A 16,249-nucleotide genomic window follows, 5' to 3' on the forward strand; every position below is an offset into this window, starting at 1 on the left:
CCCACCCATCCAGCCACTCGTCCAGCCACCTACCCAGCCGTCCACCCACACACCCACCCACAGCCACCCATCCAGCCACCCACCCATCTGTCCACCTGTACCTCACCCACCCAGCCACACATCGACCCATCCCTGTGCCCACTCCTCCTCTCACGCATCCCCTCCCCCGTGCACTGTGCCTGGAGCTTCCACAGAGGAGCAGGCACTGCTCAGGGTGCCAGTATTTTTCAGATGGGACCAAAGCAGTCTCTGTGATCTTGGCTTGTGACCTGGGTGCTTTTAGAATGGGTGGTCATTGCAACCTAATTCAGCTGGGGGGAATTGATAGTGCAGTGTCTTGTTATGAAAATATTCTCCCTGTCTTTGAAATGTACTAATCGACTGTTTTCTTACCTACAGGATTTTGCTTCAGGAAAAAAGGAATTGTCTACTTATGCAGCTGGAAGAAGCCACCCGCTTAACATCCTACCTCCAGTCCCAGTTGAAAAGGTAGGTTACTTTCAAAGAGAAAACGGTATTTGATCTTCGTGTTCCAATGACTGGTACATGAACTTGTTTCTTGTAGCTCGTTTTTCTCCTACTGGAGCTTGACCTGAAGTGTTGTTAACAGAGAATGGATACATTATATTTTTAATATGCTACTACTGTATGACTCAAGGAATATGGAGAGAACCACATTTGGCTTCAGGGTAAATAAGAGGCGTGAAGTCAAATGTATTCAAGGATTTTGTAACCTAATTAACAGCTTCAGAAGTGTACATCTATACACGTGCACATTTTTATTTTATTTTTTAAAAAGCATATGCATTTTTTAAGCTAGTAAGATTTGGCTGCTCAAGAATGGCCCTGCGCACATTTCCTCATCTCTTACCGTAGGGTAGAGCGTAATGTCAAGGGCCTCAGATGTGTCATTTTCTCAGATGTTCCTCCTAACAATGCCCAAGGTGGGAACTGTTCTCACCTCAGCCCCAGTGAGCCCATGGGAGCCCAGAGGGGGTGAATGGCTTGAGCAAGTGTACCTGGCTAGTATGCGTTCCAGCCGGGACTGGGACTGGGACTTGGGCACGGGTCTCTGCTGTTGCCCACTGCTCTCTGCCGCCCTTTCCGTGCTCACAGGGTAAGAAAGGGTGGCTGCCCTGCCATCTCAGATGGCCATGCTGTCTCATTTCAGCCTGTGTGCCAGCACCCTGACGGTGTCCTCGGGGAGCAGCCGCGGGTCCCTGGCCTCCAGCCGCGGGTCTCTGGCCTCCAGCCGAGGCTCCCTGAGCTCGGTCAGCTTCACGGACATCTACGGCCTCCCGCAGTACGAGAAGCCCGACGCTGAGGGCGGCCAGCTTCTACGCTTCGACCTCATTCCCTTCGACTCGCTGGGGCGAGAAGCCCCCTTTACAGAGCCGGCAGGCCCCTCGGGCTTCCACAAGCAGAGGCGGTCCTTGGACACACCCCAGTCCCTGGCGTCGCTGTCCTCCCGCTCCTCCCTATCCTCGCTGTCGCCCCCAAGCTCGCCCCTGGATACGCCCTTCCTCCCTGCCTCACGGGACTCACCGCTGGCGCAGCTGGCAGACAGCTGTGAGGGGCCAGGCCTGGGTGCCCTGGACAGATTGCGGGCTCATGCTTCGGCTTTGGGGGATGAAGACTTACCAGGCATGGCGGCCCTTCAGCCACACGGGGTCCCTGGGGACGGGGAAGGGCCGCACGAGCCAGGACCCCCACCAGCCAGCGCTCCTGTGGGTGGAAGTAAGTGCGGATGCGGCCTCCTGCGGGGCGAGGGTTACCTGCAGGGAGGAAACCACGGGGGGCCAGAGTGAGGACCGCTGGCTTTCCAGGTCCATGGTGAGCTTTACATTTAGGAATGTTGATGTCATTGGGAAGAGCACACACCTGCCCTTTCTGGCCTGTGTTGGGGAAAGATCATTGAAATTGACAAAGTTGTCTTTTCCTAGGTACGTGGCTTGTTTTCAAAAAATACTTAATTGTTCAAAACTAGGGTAAGAACCACACAGTCTTCCACGTTCAGAGGCTGCTAGAGATGTACTAGGGCCTTAATGACCTTTGCAGCATGTGTGCCGAGATGGAACCATCAGTGTGTGCCTGCCTGAGACCATTATGCCAACTGGTGTCTGGTTGTAGCTAGTGGAAATCTCGACTTCTTTTGTTGCTTTGACATTTCTTTATCTTTTATAGTTCTCAAGAACATAATTCTATCAAATGTGGAAGTGAAAATAATTGTGTAATTTCAAAAGACATGCCCGTAAGTATCAGTCATTTCTACCGAATCAGTTTCTCTGGTGGTTCTTCAAATGGAGAAACACAGAGCTCCGTGGCGCCTCGTCCGTTCAGTTGGTGTTGGTTCAGCTCCTCCTTGGAGCCAGGGTCCTTCAGCATGTAGCCTGCTTGGAAGACCAAACTCCTATTGAAGGGAATATTGACCCCATGTGTTTTTCTGAGCCAACCCATGGCAACTTTATCTTCCTTTGGTTTTAAAGAGGATCAAGAACAAGGTCTCCCATTCCTGAAGTTCAGCACATTTAATTGACTTTTATTTGCACAGCAAAAATGTTTTAAATATTCCATTTAGGCAAGCACTAGATAATTTGTGCAGCATAGTGGATCTGCGCCAGGGGTAAACTTTTTGCCTCCTGCCCCTGGGGACCACTTGGCAATGTCTGGAAACAGTTTTGGTTGTCACAACTAGGGGATGGGAGATGCTCCTGGCCTCTGGCCAGTGTAGGCCAGGGATGCTGCTAAGCACCCTACCATGTACAGGGCAGCACCCCCCAGCCTTGAGAATGGTCCAGCCCCAAATGTCAAGAGGGCTGAGGCTGAGAAACCCCAGTCATGTACTATGCAGTATTTATGTGGCAAAGGGTAGAAATAAAACTAGAGAGCAGAACCAGTGTGGTGTAGTGGCAACAGCTTCAGGCTAGCACCTGGGAGACCAAGCTTTTGTTGCCTGCCCCGCCCACTTCTAGCTGTGTGACCTTGAACACATACCTGGACTGAGTCGCACTTTTTCCACCCTTGAATGCAGTGATCTTTGTAACCCGTTCCATTCACCACCATTCTATTACCCAAGAGATAGATAGATTGGTAGATCAATGGATAGGTTGATCACTCTATAAAATAGTAGTCTGTTGGCATTTATATGCGTAACCAGAGGCCGTCATGTTCTGAGACTGCCCCATGGCTTTTTGGCATCTCTATTTTGGTGTCTGCCCCTGTGTTTGCAAACACCCTTTGGTATGCCCAGATATATTGTTTCTGAAATCCATATATGCAGGTATCCTTCATTTGCTTTGTTCCTCTTTATAACCACAGATTGATTGCTCCATGTTTATTCCGTTCAGTCAAAAAATAAATATCCAATTAGGACGTTTTTCTTAGTCTCCCTCCTCTCTCCCACCACCTTCTCCTTAAGGGATTGAGATTCCAGAATGTCGGTCTACTTAGGCATAAAATCTGCACAAGGCCCAAGGGCCACTTTGGGCCAGAGGAAAGACAGAGTGGGAGGGAGAAGGGCTGACTTAATTTCACATCCTGATTTCTTTATTTTTCCTTCGCTTTCCCTTGGCAGATGCTATAATGGTTGAAACTTCTTAGATTGGGAATTATTTGCTTACGTGTGCAGACACTGCCATCTCGTGGTGGAGTCATAGCGCATTAGTGATTATTTCTTGTGTTACACTGCCATCTTGTGGCGGAATCTTACATGACACCACCGATAAATTCCTGACTGACACTGCCATCTGGTGGTAGATTCTTATATGACATCTGTGGTGGATTCTTGGGCGACACTGCCGCCTAGCGGTACCTTTTATGATACTGCCATCTGGTGGTGGTTTTATATATTACATAATATATTACGTTGTTCCAAGGACACATTAATTTGTGTCCTTAGAAACTTGAAATGAGGGCCGGATTGGGTAGCCAGCTTCAGGCATGGACACAGGGGGGCCCCTCGCCTCCCCTGCCCCATCATGTATGAGCTGTGCTTGAAACATTGTGGTCTAAGTTTGGCCCCAGCAAGTCTTAGTAAGACAAAATTTTTGTAAGCTAAAAAATCAAATTGTCCAAACTTGCAAACCAGCCTCTGAAGGATTTTTTCCTTGTGTTTTCAGTCAATCAGAGGAAACAGAAGGCAGGTCAGAGGAGTGGGGCAATACACTGATCTTTCAGACTATTTACGGTTTTGTTACAGTTTTGTCTTCCCTGGATTTTAGAAGTCAAATGTGTTGTGATTATGAAATGCTTAGCTATTTTTATCTACCCATTAGTATTTGCTAATCAAAACCCATGAAAATCTTGACTTTGCTCATCTATTTGTTGACACTTTTACGATATTGATACTCCGTTTAATGTTGTTGGCTTAAATTCTCCAGTGTTTTCACTTTGTGCTTTTTTTTTTTTTTTTTTTTTAATCTCTTCTCATGCGGCTCGACAGAAGTGCTCACTGTAAGTGGCCTTGGGAGTCCCCTCGCTCGGTGTTGTTGCTCAGGCCCCAGGCACACCTTTGTGCTGTGAATGGACGTGTTCAGGATGGCTGGGGTGTGGCCAAGGAGGGTTATCTTATAGCTGCGCTTCAACGCAACTGAGCAATTGGCCTTATCGTTATCTCATTGTTAATATTCATGGTAGCTACTAAAGCTGTTTAAGAACTTTCCTAGAAGCTTTCACTGTTCATTCCCTGTATGTGTTTGTTTCTGGAATGTAATGGTGTTTATTGCTGTCATATGCCACCTGGCAGCTTTGCTGTGCTGTGGTTTTTACTATATTTTCTTCCTTTTTACCAAGCAGTGTTCACATCCTTGGCTCTTACTGTCTGTCTGTCTTGAATGATGAAAAGGGAGTAAAGAGATTTTCACATGAACATGGGGAAGATTTGACCCTTGTCTCCCTAGCACTGCTCCTGAGGGTCCACCTCTAGTGCCTTGAAGCCCCAGGGCAGGCGTCCAGGGTGTGGAGCGTGGAGTCTGTGCTTTTTCTCAGCCGGGGCAGTTGCCGATGGGACTTGATCCTGGCAATTCCTACTTCCACCTACCCTGTGGGTCCGGTGACTCAGCCTGGGCTTCGAGGATTAGCTCCTTCATTTCTTTCCTCTCTGCATTGACTTCTATGGCAATAATGAGAGGGAAACATGGCCAGACTTGTGCCCTGGGCTGGGGTGGTTGCAGGTGCTTAGGCTCGTTACCTGGTGCTGTTTCCTTGCAGGCATCTACAGTTGGGTCTGGGGACTGCACGTGTCAGGGCTGGGAATGCAAATGGTAGTGGTAGTTTCCTTTGCTTGGGATTGATGCAGTGGATGGGGGGCTTCCATTTGCAGTTGAGGGCCAGGTGTTTGGGTTCTTCCATGTGGCAGGGATAAAGAGGAGAGCTGGCCTCTGGAGTCCTGAGCTGTCTGAGAGGCAGTGCCTCTGGCCACCCCAGGATGGAGGCCGGCTTCCAGCCCTGGCTGATGGGGGAGAAGCAGCAAATTCCCCAGACGTGGTATGGCAGACCTTTGGAAGTTTCACTTGGCCTCCACTTGACCTTGCGAGGCCAAAGGCCACAGCCCCATGTGTTCCATGTGCTGTTGAACATGTTTGTATTTCATTGATATGGATGATAATTTGGTTGAAAGGAGAGATGGTCACCAGTGGACTCAGTTTAGGAAGGCACAAAAGTCAACACTTTCCGTTTCTAGAACTTAGCCAAAGAAAAGTGCGGAGATAGAAGTGGGAGCTGGCTTTGAGTGGTGGTGAAGTGCCCAGGTGGGGCTTCCAATTTGATTCCATGTTCCAGCGGAGCACACCCTCCAGAAAATAGACTCCTGGGCTCACAGTTGCATTTAGCGCAGGAAGATTATATACCCGTTTGTATTGGTTTTGTTAAAAGGAACTTATTGCTATGAGGAAATGGGTAGAAACGGCTGATGAAATGTTAAAAGGAAACATTTCAATGGCTATTTTTGGCTCTTGAGTAAAATAGATGTGAAAGATAAAAATAAGCAGCCCAGGAATAGTAGCATGCTAACCCAGAAGGGCGGCTGGGAAGGCTCCTGCCTGCGGTCACTGAGACAGCCAGGCTTAAGCCCCAGCTTCCTCCCCTGGGGCCACAGGCCTCCCAGGTGGCATTTTCAGAGGATGAGTGTGGGTTCAACTGTGTCCTCTGCTTTGAAGGTTGCTAAGTTTTCTAGAGTTTATTTGGATAATTAAAATGTTTTTTTCCTGAGTATAAAAGCAGTATTTGTTGTATGAAACATGGGAAATACCCGACAGCATAAAGAAGGCAGTGAAAACCATGACCTCTTGGCGAGTGCGGCTGCTGTTCCCATCGGGCTAATGCTGCTTTCCTGTCTCGTGAGCGTGAGCGGCTTTCGGAAGGCGCCATTTGAGGGGCTTCTTGTCATCATCTTATGTTCTGTGTGCTCATTAAGGGGGTGGAAATAGATTTATGAATCCAAGAGGTAGCCAGAAGTTCATTTCTTCAATTTTCCAATATGAAAAACGACTAGAGCGCAGCATGTCTCTGTGTGTGCGTGTCCCAGCGAGTCTCTGGAACACTCAGTGACGCAGTGTGTGCTCCAGCGTCAAGGACCCCGGTCCCCGGTGCTGTTATTTCCTGACCCTGTGTGTGTCCCATACTTGCAGCAGTGACTCTTCGAGAAGACAGTGCCAAGAGGTTGGAGAGGAGGGCACGCCGCATCTCTGCATGCCTGTCGGATTATTCACTAGCCAGCGACAGTGGGGTGTTTGAACCTCTAACCAAAAGGTGTGAAGCCAGTCTTACTATTTCCTTCTTCCTACGCAGAATCACCTGTGTTACTGGCAATCACAAAAAGATTCCGTACTGAAACTTTCATACATTGGCACTTTATTTTCCAGGGGTAGGATATTTTCTAGCTTCTTTCACCTTTGGGTGATTGGGTTTTAGAAAGAAGTCTTTCTCCCTGACCCTCGGGGCCTAAGGCTTGGGTCTGATGGAGCTCAAAAAGGAGAATCAGTGTATGGGAGAGCCCTGCTTTGCTGGAAAGAACATTCATTCCTTAGAAATGAATTTCCTCCCTCCCTCCCTTCTTGTTTTCTTAGCTATAGGAATGGTTTCACAATGACACAGCACCTTTTGGAATTCCATGCTTTATTTTGATCGGGCATCTTTGATGTCATTATTTTTTCATACAATTTAAGTATCACATGTAGTTTTGAAAGGTGTGCAAAGTTACTTTCTTCTTTTATTTGTTGTTTGTTTGAGACAGGCTCTTGCTGTTGCCCAGGCTGGAGTGCAGTGGTGCAATCATAGCTCACTGCAGCCTCCAACTCTTGGGCTCAAGCAATTCTCCCACTTCAGCCCCACAGGTATCTGGGATTACAGGCATACACCACCGTGCCTGGCTAATTTTTGTATTTTTAGTAGAGATGGGGTTTCATTATGTTGCCCAGGCTGGTCTTGAACTCCTGAGCTCAAGTGATCGGCCCGCCTCTGCCTCCCCAAAGTGTTGGGATTATAGATCTACTCCTCCACACTTGACTAACTTTTGTATTTTTAATAGAGACAGGGTTTCACAATGTTGGCCAGGCTGGTCTTGAACTCCTGGCTTCAAGTGATCCACCCGCCTCAGCCTCCCAAAGTGCTGGGATTGCACTGAGCCATCGTGCCCAGCTGCAAAGTTATTTTCCTAAAACAAGAACAACATAAAAAAGAAATAGGCTGGGCACAGTGGCTCACGCCTTTAATCCCAGCACTTTGGGAGGCTGAGGTGGGCGGATCACCTGAGGTCAGAAGTTCAAGACCAGCCTGGCCAACATGGTGAAGCCCTGCCTCTACTAAAAATACAAAAATTAGCTGGGCGTGGTGGCGGGTGCCTGTAGTCCCAGCTACTGGGGAGGCTGAGGCAGGAGAATTGCTTGAGCCCGGCAGGCGGAGGTTGCAATGAGCCGAGATTGCACCAGTGCACTTCAGCCTGGGCCACAGAGCCAGACCCAGACTCGGTCTCAGAAACAAAACAAAATAAAACAACAACAACAAAAAACCCAGCAGTTTGTAGGCAGGTACCCAGTAAGATGCCTCATGGATTCTGGGGGCCTGCCCTGTTCCTTCAGACACATTATGACCTCATTGACTTACGTCACAACTTAATAAAGCCCTCCTTTAGCATGAGGGAGCTCCTGCAGAATCTGTAGCCATCGGTTCCCTCTGGAATGAAGTTGGTTGCTTTTACCCCTGTGTTCAGGAACGAAGATGCTGAGGAGTCTGCCTACGGAGACACGGCCAGTAACGGAGACCCCCAGATCCACGTGGGACTCCTGTGAGTACAGACCCTAGCCTGTTGCCCCTCAGGCTGGGCTGGAGACTGGGTCCACCCCATGGCTCCCACCTGCACACACAGGGCTGGAGGGACCTTTGTTACCCCAGGTCTCAGGTGAGGGGACAGAGGTGGCAGGAAGGAGTGACGGGGAAAGGTGGCTCCACTGTTGTCTTCCAACACGGAGATTCACAGCTGGGAGCCGCCACTTCCTGAAGCTGGGGGCTCTGGCAGAGTGCGGCCCTCGGGGACGGTTGTGCCCATGCCTGCCCGGGGTTGATTGTGCTCACTGCAGCACAGGTGGCAGGCTCCCTCCCTCACCCTCAAGAAAGTAATCTGCTGGTTGGCAGGACAACAATTGTTGGTTTCTAATTAGAGTGTCAATAAAGGCAGTGACTGCGAGGTGCCCCTGAGGGAGACAGGTGTTTGGGTCCCAGCCATTTCCTTTGCTCACTCTTCTCACTGCAGTCCAGGGCTCCTCCACTCGGCATGGTTGGCATTTGGTCATTGTTTGTTACGGGGACTGTGCTGTACCTGGGCTTTACTCACTAGGTGCAGATGTGCCCTGGGGATAGGGTGGGGCAGAACCCCAGGCAGTAGATGGCCACTGCTGCAGTTGAGTCAGAAGGATGGTTTCACTGGGGGGCACCTGCCGTCCGTGACTCATGTCTGGTTTCCTAGGCGCGACAGCGGCAGTGAGTGTCTCCTCGTGCACGTGCTGCAGCTGAAGAACCCAGCGGGGCTGGCGGTGAAGGAAGGCTGCAAAGTGTAAGCCAGGCCCCAGGGCGCTGGCCAGCTGGCCACATGGCTGAGGAGGGAAAAGACAGTTTGGGAGCCTGAATTTCCAGGAAAGCACCAGGAAGTGTCTGTCTGAGGTGTAAAGTCTTCAAAAGAATCTAGTGAATGATTTGAGGCCGGTGCAGGTGCCGGTGCCAGTGCCAAGCTAGTGTGTGCCGTGTTGGCACGGAGGAGCCTTTTGCATTCTCCTGGTCCTGGGGATGGGGTTGCTGATGCCATTGTGCTCTGCTCTGTGATCTTGAGAGACCTCTAGCTGGGACCAGGGCGTCCTTGATGGAGCGGGGAGGAGAAAATAGGCGTCGGGAGCATCTGGTGCCTTTGGCCTCAGTCGTGGGGCTGCTGCCTCTCTCAGCTCCGTGGCTCCAGATGGGGGCCTGATGGACGGTCCCACTTACCCAAGCAGGTGACCATGCCTGTAATGGTCTGTTCAAGGCACAGGGTGGGCCCCCTTTGGCGAGTCTTCTAAAGGCCTCAGGACCCCTGAGTGTGAGCAGCTGGGGGCTCGGCTGGGGTGTGGCCACCCCAGTGACCTCTGCAGTGCTCACAGATGGCTCAGCCCCTCCCGTGTGCCAGACTTGGGGCAGGGAGGGTGGGAAACATGGGCTACCCCATGGGTGATGGACTGAGAAAGCAGTGGGGGAGCCGTGCAGAAAGAGCTGAGGGGCAATTCCCAAAACGATGAGGAGCAGCAGGGCCTGGAAGCATCCACTGCTTCAGTCCTGGCTTGGAAGGCATCCTCCTTGTGGGGGACTTCCCCTATCCCTGGGGTACATCGGTCTATGCTTAGTTGAGAAAGAAACTTTTTGCAAAGGACTCTGAGACTGTAGCTACAGGTCCCCAAAGGGGGCTGCACGTGGGGGCTCTGCGCGCATCGTGTAGGTCGTGCCTGCTCTGGGCCCGAGGCATCTGTGAGCGCCGCCTGCACCCGCTCTTCCCTCCCCCATTCTATTTGCAGCCACATCCGCGTCTATTTGCCACCACTGGACTTGGGCACGCCCAACACTTACTGCTCCAAGGCTCTGGAGTTCCAGGTGCCACTGGTGTTCAATGAAGTGTTCAGAATCCCCGTGCACTCCAGCGCATTGACACTGAAGTCACTTCAGTTATACGTGTGTTCGGTGACTCCGCAGCTGCAGGAAGAACTGCTGGTATGGCGCCAGGCGCTCCGCCCGCCCCCGTCCTCCTCCCTTCCTTTGTGTTTCGGTCAGCTGGGCTTTGTGTGTGTATCTTTCTTTCCCTTCTTTCTCTTGTACTCTTTTGTGATAATTTCTTAGTTTTTGTCTGTCTTTGCCTTTTGGCCTCCCTCTCTCTCTTCTGCCTCCATCTCTGGTTCCCTCCCTCCTTTCCCCTCTGCCATCCTTCCTTTCTCCCGTGGTGGATTGCTTAGAAGTTATGATCTTCTTAAGTGCTTCTGCGGCTGGAAATACAAACAGGGATGATCCAACCAGTGATCTTGTCAAGCACGTTATACTTTAAATGTGTCCTCTCAGCCAGTACTCACAAACCCTGTGGGATGCCTTTGCGTCAGCCCCACCTTCAGTCCAGGGAACAAAGCAGGGTTGACAGATTTAGCAAATTAAAATACAAGACAGTCAGCTAACTTCAAATTTCAAGTAAATTATGGATGTTCTTTAAAGCGTAAGTATTTCCCATGCGGTGTTTAAGACTCACAGGGAAACCCTGTGTTGTTTATTTGAAGTGCAGGTTCACCGGGGCGCCGTGCACGTTACCTGGCAACCCTGGGATGAGGCCTCAGGAGAATCCGCAGTTTGTCCTCAGTATTCCGGCCATCCAGGGCCCATGCCAGGGTTGGAAGCCAGGATGGATTCCTTTCATGGCCGGAGTGTTCTCCCTTGGTCCTCTCCCCTCAGCGGCACAATTAGGGCATGTAGAGTTCAGCAGTCGTTTCTTATTTCAGAAATTCCTGAGCAAATCTGCCTCATCAGGGCAGGAGAGCTGTGAGCCTGGCCCAGAACTCCAGGTTGCCCATTCTTTGCCCTGTCTGTTCCCTTCCCAGCACTTTCTGATTGGGTGGAACAGGCGACCAGGGAGCCACCCATTAGACTCCTCTGCAGTTGCTTTCATTGTGCTGCAGTCCTTTAAGTAACCCCGTCTCTACTACAAATACAAAAAATAGCCGGGTGTGGTGGCGCACACTTACAATCCTAACTACTCGGGAGGCTGAGGTGGGGAAATCTGTTGAACCAGGAAGGTGGAGGTTGCAGTGAGCTGAGATCGCACCACTGTCCTACAGCCTGGGCAACAGGGCGAGACTCCGTCTCTCTCTCTGTCTCTTTCTCACACACACACACGCAAAGATTGAAGGGTGAAGTGAATTTTTTTGAGACCGGGTCTCTGTTGCCCAGGCTGGAATGCAGTGGTATGATTTCGGCTCACCACAGCCTCCTCTGAGTAGATGGGACCACAGTTGTACATCATCATGCCCGGCTGATTTTTACATTTTTTGTACAGGCAGAGTCTTGCTCTTTTGTCCAGGCTGGTCTCGAACTCCTAGGCTCAAACAATCCTCCCACCTCGGCCTCCCAAAATCCTGGGATTACAGGCATGAGCCACCTGCCCTGCCTTAACTGGATATTTTAAAGGACTCCAGTCATTATGGTGAAATCGTTCAGTGGCTGTTCTGCCATTTCTTTAATACCCCTGCAGGGCATTGCTCAGATTAACCTGGCTGACTATGACAGTTTGAGTGAGATGCAGCTGCGCTGGCATTCCGTCCAGGTGTTCACCAGCTCTGAGCCGTCGAGGACGCGGGAGCCTGGGTGTGCGGGAGAGAGCTCCGCCCGGGATCCTGCACACACCATCTCCATCTCCGGCAAAACGGTACTTGGCCCTGCTCTAAGGAGCTGATCACTGCTGCCTTCATGACCCTGAGACTGACTTTGTCTTGGAGAAGTCATTTCTTAGAAGTATCTTTGTAGATGTGAGTCAGTATAGTGGGGTAAAGGAGTAGTTTCCATACGGCCATTGCATGAGAATTTTTTTTAATGCAAACGTGTTCATGGTCATGGGTGGTACACTGGCTACTTTTAATAGGAGCCCTCAGAGCTGCAGAAAAGGCTACATGAATGCCTCCACTACAGACCTAGGTAGGGTGAGTTTCTTCTCACGGAAGGGCAGCAGAGTGGCCTTCTACCTGTGCCATGTGGACACCTGATGTGTACGCAGGGTCTGCTGGCCTGAGCTGTCCTCACGCACCCCCTCCTCCTGCAGGATGCGGTGACAGTGCTCCTGGCCAGAACCACGGCACAGCTGCAGGCGGTGGAGAGGGAGCTGGCTGAGGAGCGGGCCAAGCTGGAGTACACAGAGGAGGAGGTCCTGGAGATGGAGCGCAAGGAGGAGCAGGCCGAGGCTGTATCTGAGCGGTAAGGGCTAGCTCAGCGGACAGGCTCCAGCTCGTACCCTCCCGGGAAAGGAGCATGGGTGCCCTGTGGTCAGAAGGCTCGTGAAAACTGTCCTGGGAAGCACATTTTCTCTGGGGAGACAGCCAGTGTGCCAGGCAGCGTGGCTGTCTCTGAGATGCACTTGCTTTCCTCAGCCATGCCTCTATAGAAGGTGCTGGGCAATCGTTAGGTACCACTGCCCAGAAGTTGAATCTGGAGGGAATTGAGTGCTGGTCTGGACGAGGGCAGCTCCCTGAACTCTCTCTCCTGACTCTCACGTGTGCTTTTCACCTTTTTCCTTCTGTCTGTCCTGGAGTTTCTCGTCAAGAGTGAGGCTGTTGAAGTACTGCCCTCTCCCAGGATTGGATACAGTAAGGTCCCTTAAAGTTGTTGGATTTTTTTCTTTTTTAACACCTTTTTTGAGACACAATCTACCTCCCATACAGTTCACCCATTTAAAGTGCACAGTTAGGTGGTTTTTAGGACTGAATGGGCACAGTCAATTTTACAGCATTTTATTTTCATCACACCCTCTCTGCCTATCCCTAGCCAAATGCGCTCCCAGGTTCCCCTCTGATTCCCTGCAACTACAAACCTGCCCTCTGTGTCTATGGACCTGCCGGTCTGGACACTTCCTACAAATGGGGTCATGCGGCGTCCCTTTCTGCTTCACCGGAAGCAGCCTGTTGGTGAATCCTTGGCCCCGTGGAGGCCTGCATGCGATAGATGAATGATTCCAGTGAATGGGCGCCTCTGGTGCCCTGGCTTGTGTTCGTCGTCTCTGGAGGTGCTGTACATATTGCTGTACTTCCACAGTTTTCTGTAAAGTGCACCATCTTTCCAGGCTTCCTGCTGCTTCCCGATGGCTTTCCCTGAGCTTAGTTTACAGAGGAATTTATTCTGGGGAGCGATAGTACATGCAGAGGGGAAGGTGTTGTGTTCAGGGATGGACAGGAGTTGGGAGGGGTTTGGGGCTGAGTGGTGCAGTTTTCTGGAATCTTCAGTGGCTGCCATTGGTGATAGAGAAAGCCCCTCTTAAGGAAAGTCCTTTAAGAGCCATCTTCCCTGGAAAACAGAAGCGCCCTTTTACTTTATGAGAGATGCAACAGTCTTCAATCATTGGAAAGAAATAGGTTTTATTGCATTACCTCTACTACTGTGCTCTAAGAGTAGCATGAAATACATCCTGTTTGGTGACCGTTTGGGCTTCTGCCGTGTCCGCCTTCAGGAGTTGGCAAGCAGACTCGGTGGATAGTGGCTGTAGCAACTGCACCCAGACCAGCCCTCCGTACCCAGAGCCCTGTTGCGTGGGTATCGACTCCATCCTGGGCCACGCGTTTGCTGCTCAGGCAGGGCCTTACAGCCCAGAGAAATTTCAGCCCTCACCTCTTAAGGTAAGTGGAAAACATAGGGGATTTTCCGGAGCCCCTCACCCCCAACATTTTGCCATATGTACCAGGTACTGCCCTGGAAGGAGAGGCTGTGTGCCCCCAAATTCTTCGTGGGAAGTGTGAGGGTATGGGGGAAGATGCACCAAAGGCAAGCAGAGCCGGGGCTCCTGGGGAGGAGAGCCACATGGCTGACCTGCACACACACCCGGTGGCCTGGGTGTTGGGCACAGGAGAATGTCGTTGTATAAAATGGACACTGCTGTTGGATTTGAGGGCCACAGCTAAGGCTGGGTTTACTGTGAGCTGAGGAAAAGAAGTGAATGGCCTCAGATCTGTAAAGGGCTTGAATAGGCACAGCTGATCCATTCCCACCTTCAGGGACAAATGAGGCTCTGGAGGGTTCATGAGTCCCACAGGTTTTGGACATTTGTAGTTCCTCTTCCCCTTTTGTGAAATGTAGAATAGTGCTGTCCTTTTGCCGCTTCTGCTCATCTGCCCCTAGCTGTACAGTCACCCTGTCTTTAGGGGAGAAGTCTCATGTTTACAGCGCCTGTGAAGTCAGGGAAGACACTGTCAATGCTGTTTCGAAACTTGGTTTCCCCACCGTTCAGCTCACAAAAGTATTTTATCACCCTCACGCCTCTGCTCTCACCCAGAAGCACAAAATGAAATCTGCCCCCAGCAGCTTCCCAAGCTGTCACCCACAGCAGGTTCCTAGTTGTTGTTTTGGACCAGGCTGCTGGTCATGGCCCTTGTCCAACTTTCTGAGATCTCAAAAAACAGCAGCCCAAGCCAGGGTGAGTGGCCGTGGGAGGGTTAATTTGCTGTTTCCCCTTCCCTCAACTTTTAGTTTTGAAAATGCGCAATCTGTGGAGAAGTTGCTAGAATAATGCAACAAATACCTATACACCTCACCCAGATCCCACAGTTGTTAGTTCTTCACCACATTTGCATTCTCCCTTTCCGTGTGGGCATCACAGATACAACGTTAGTATAGTGGGTGAGTAGGAAAATAAAAAAGAAAACAAACTCCCACCCTCGAGAGGGAGACGCCAGAGGAGACATCACTAGCATACGCTCATGTCACAGAGAGCAAGGGGGCTTCTGGAGAATGCAATGGCAGGGAAGTGGGCAGACACTTGTAGAGAGGTTTGCAGTTTTAGAAAGGGTTCACATTTAGAAAACGTCAGGATGATAAAAGGGTGCAACTGCTATGGAAAACAGTATGGTGGTTCTTCAAAACATTAAAAGTAGAACCACCATAGGATCCCGCAGTCCCACTTCTGGGTGTATCTGGGTGTATATCTAGAAGAATTGAAAGGATCTTGAAGAAATAATGTGCACACGCATGTTCGTAGCAGCAGCATTATTCACAGTAGCCAAGAGGTGGAAGCAACTAGTGTCCATCATGGATGAGTGGATAAAGAAAACGTGGGCTATCCATGCAATAGAATGTTATTCAACCTTAAAATGGAAGGAAATTCTGTCATGCTGCAACGTGGATGAGCTTTGAGGACTCATGCTGAGTGAATAAGCCAGTGTGAATATTTATTTAGTCTTCAACTCTTTGAGTTGCATGTCTCCTGGCATACAACTCCTAAAATCCTTAGAATCTGAAAAAAAATCTTCTTATGTGCTAATGAATTGACTGGTAGCTGGTTAGAAAAGCACAAAAAGACAAATACCATCATGAGGTTCCTGGAGTAGTGAAATTCACAGGGCCAAAAAGTAGAATGGTGGCTGCCAGGAGCTTGGATGGGGTGTAGGGCTATGTTACACAACGGAGCTGGGGTCCGTTCGCCCGGTGCAGTGAAACCACGTGTCTGCACGAAGGTGTTTTACAGGGGTAGAAAGAGGGTGTTTATTTGCAGGTGCCAAGCAAGGAGATTTGGGCAGCTCACACTTAAGACCCGGCCTTCCAGTGCCTTGCAGGGAAGGGTTTTTAAAGGCAGAGGTAAATTTCAGGAAAGCAGAAGTCACAGGCAAAATCCTAAACCAATATATGGAGGTTACACATTGCTTTTGGCCTAGAAGGATAGCATATCTTGATGTGGGGACTTACAGGACATAGGTGGATTCAAAGATTTTTTGATTGCAGTTGGTTCAGGAGGCAAAGCTTTGTCTAAAAATTTGGGGTCAGCAGAAAAGATAGTTAGCTCTGACTTGTGGGTGTGACTCCCTGCAGACCTCTCAGGAAGAGATTCAGAATAAAGAGCAAGGGTCAGAGTACAGTCCTTAGCTCCACCTTATGTGAGTTCTGTGCCAGCAGGTCCCTTTGGTGGGGGTCTGGGTTTCTGAAAGACAATCAGGCACATAGGTTAACATGTCTTTGGTTTCTCTTTTTTCTTTTCTTTTCTTCTCTTCTCTTTTATCTTTTCCCT

At 50.2% G+C, this 16,249-nt stretch overlaps 1 protein-coding gene across 3 annotated transcripts in view; it reads left to right on the plus strand.

The window, feature by feature from the left end:
* WWC3 (WWC family member 3) overlaps window positions 1-16,249 on the plus strand; it is an 84,567-nt gene that overhangs the window by 56,254 nt on the left and 12,064 nt on the right. For all 3 annotated transcript variants that reach the window (XM_017889724.1, XM_017889725.1, XM_017889726.1), the window contains 9 exons: window positions 400-489; window positions 1,172-1,737; window positions 6,627-6,747; window positions 8,207-8,281; window positions 8,960-9,046; window positions 10,032-10,224; window positions 11,744-11,917; window positions 12,308-12,459; window positions 13,706-13,871. In XM_017889724.1, coding sequence (XP_017745213.1) covers window positions 400-489; window positions 1,172-1,737; window positions 6,627-6,747; window positions 8,207-8,281; window positions 8,960-9,046; window positions 10,032-10,224; window positions 11,744-11,917; window positions 12,308-12,459; window positions 13,706-13,871 — 1,624 coding nt within the window. The remainder of the gene's footprint in view (window positions 1-399; window positions 490-1,171; window positions 1,738-6,626; window positions 6,748-8,206; window positions 8,282-8,959; window positions 9,047-10,031; window positions 10,225-11,743; window positions 11,918-12,307; window positions 12,460-13,705; window positions 13,872-16,249) is intronic.

The sequence above is a fragment of the Rhinopithecus bieti genome, unplaced genomic scaffold (genome assembly GCF_001698545.2).
Source record: "Rhinopithecus bieti isolate Rb0 unplaced genomic scaffold, ASM169854v2 scaffold_19685, whole genome shotgun sequence".
Taxonomy (NCBI): Eukaryota; Metazoa; Chordata; class Mammalia; order Primates; family Cercopithecidae; genus Rhinopithecus; species Rhinopithecus bieti.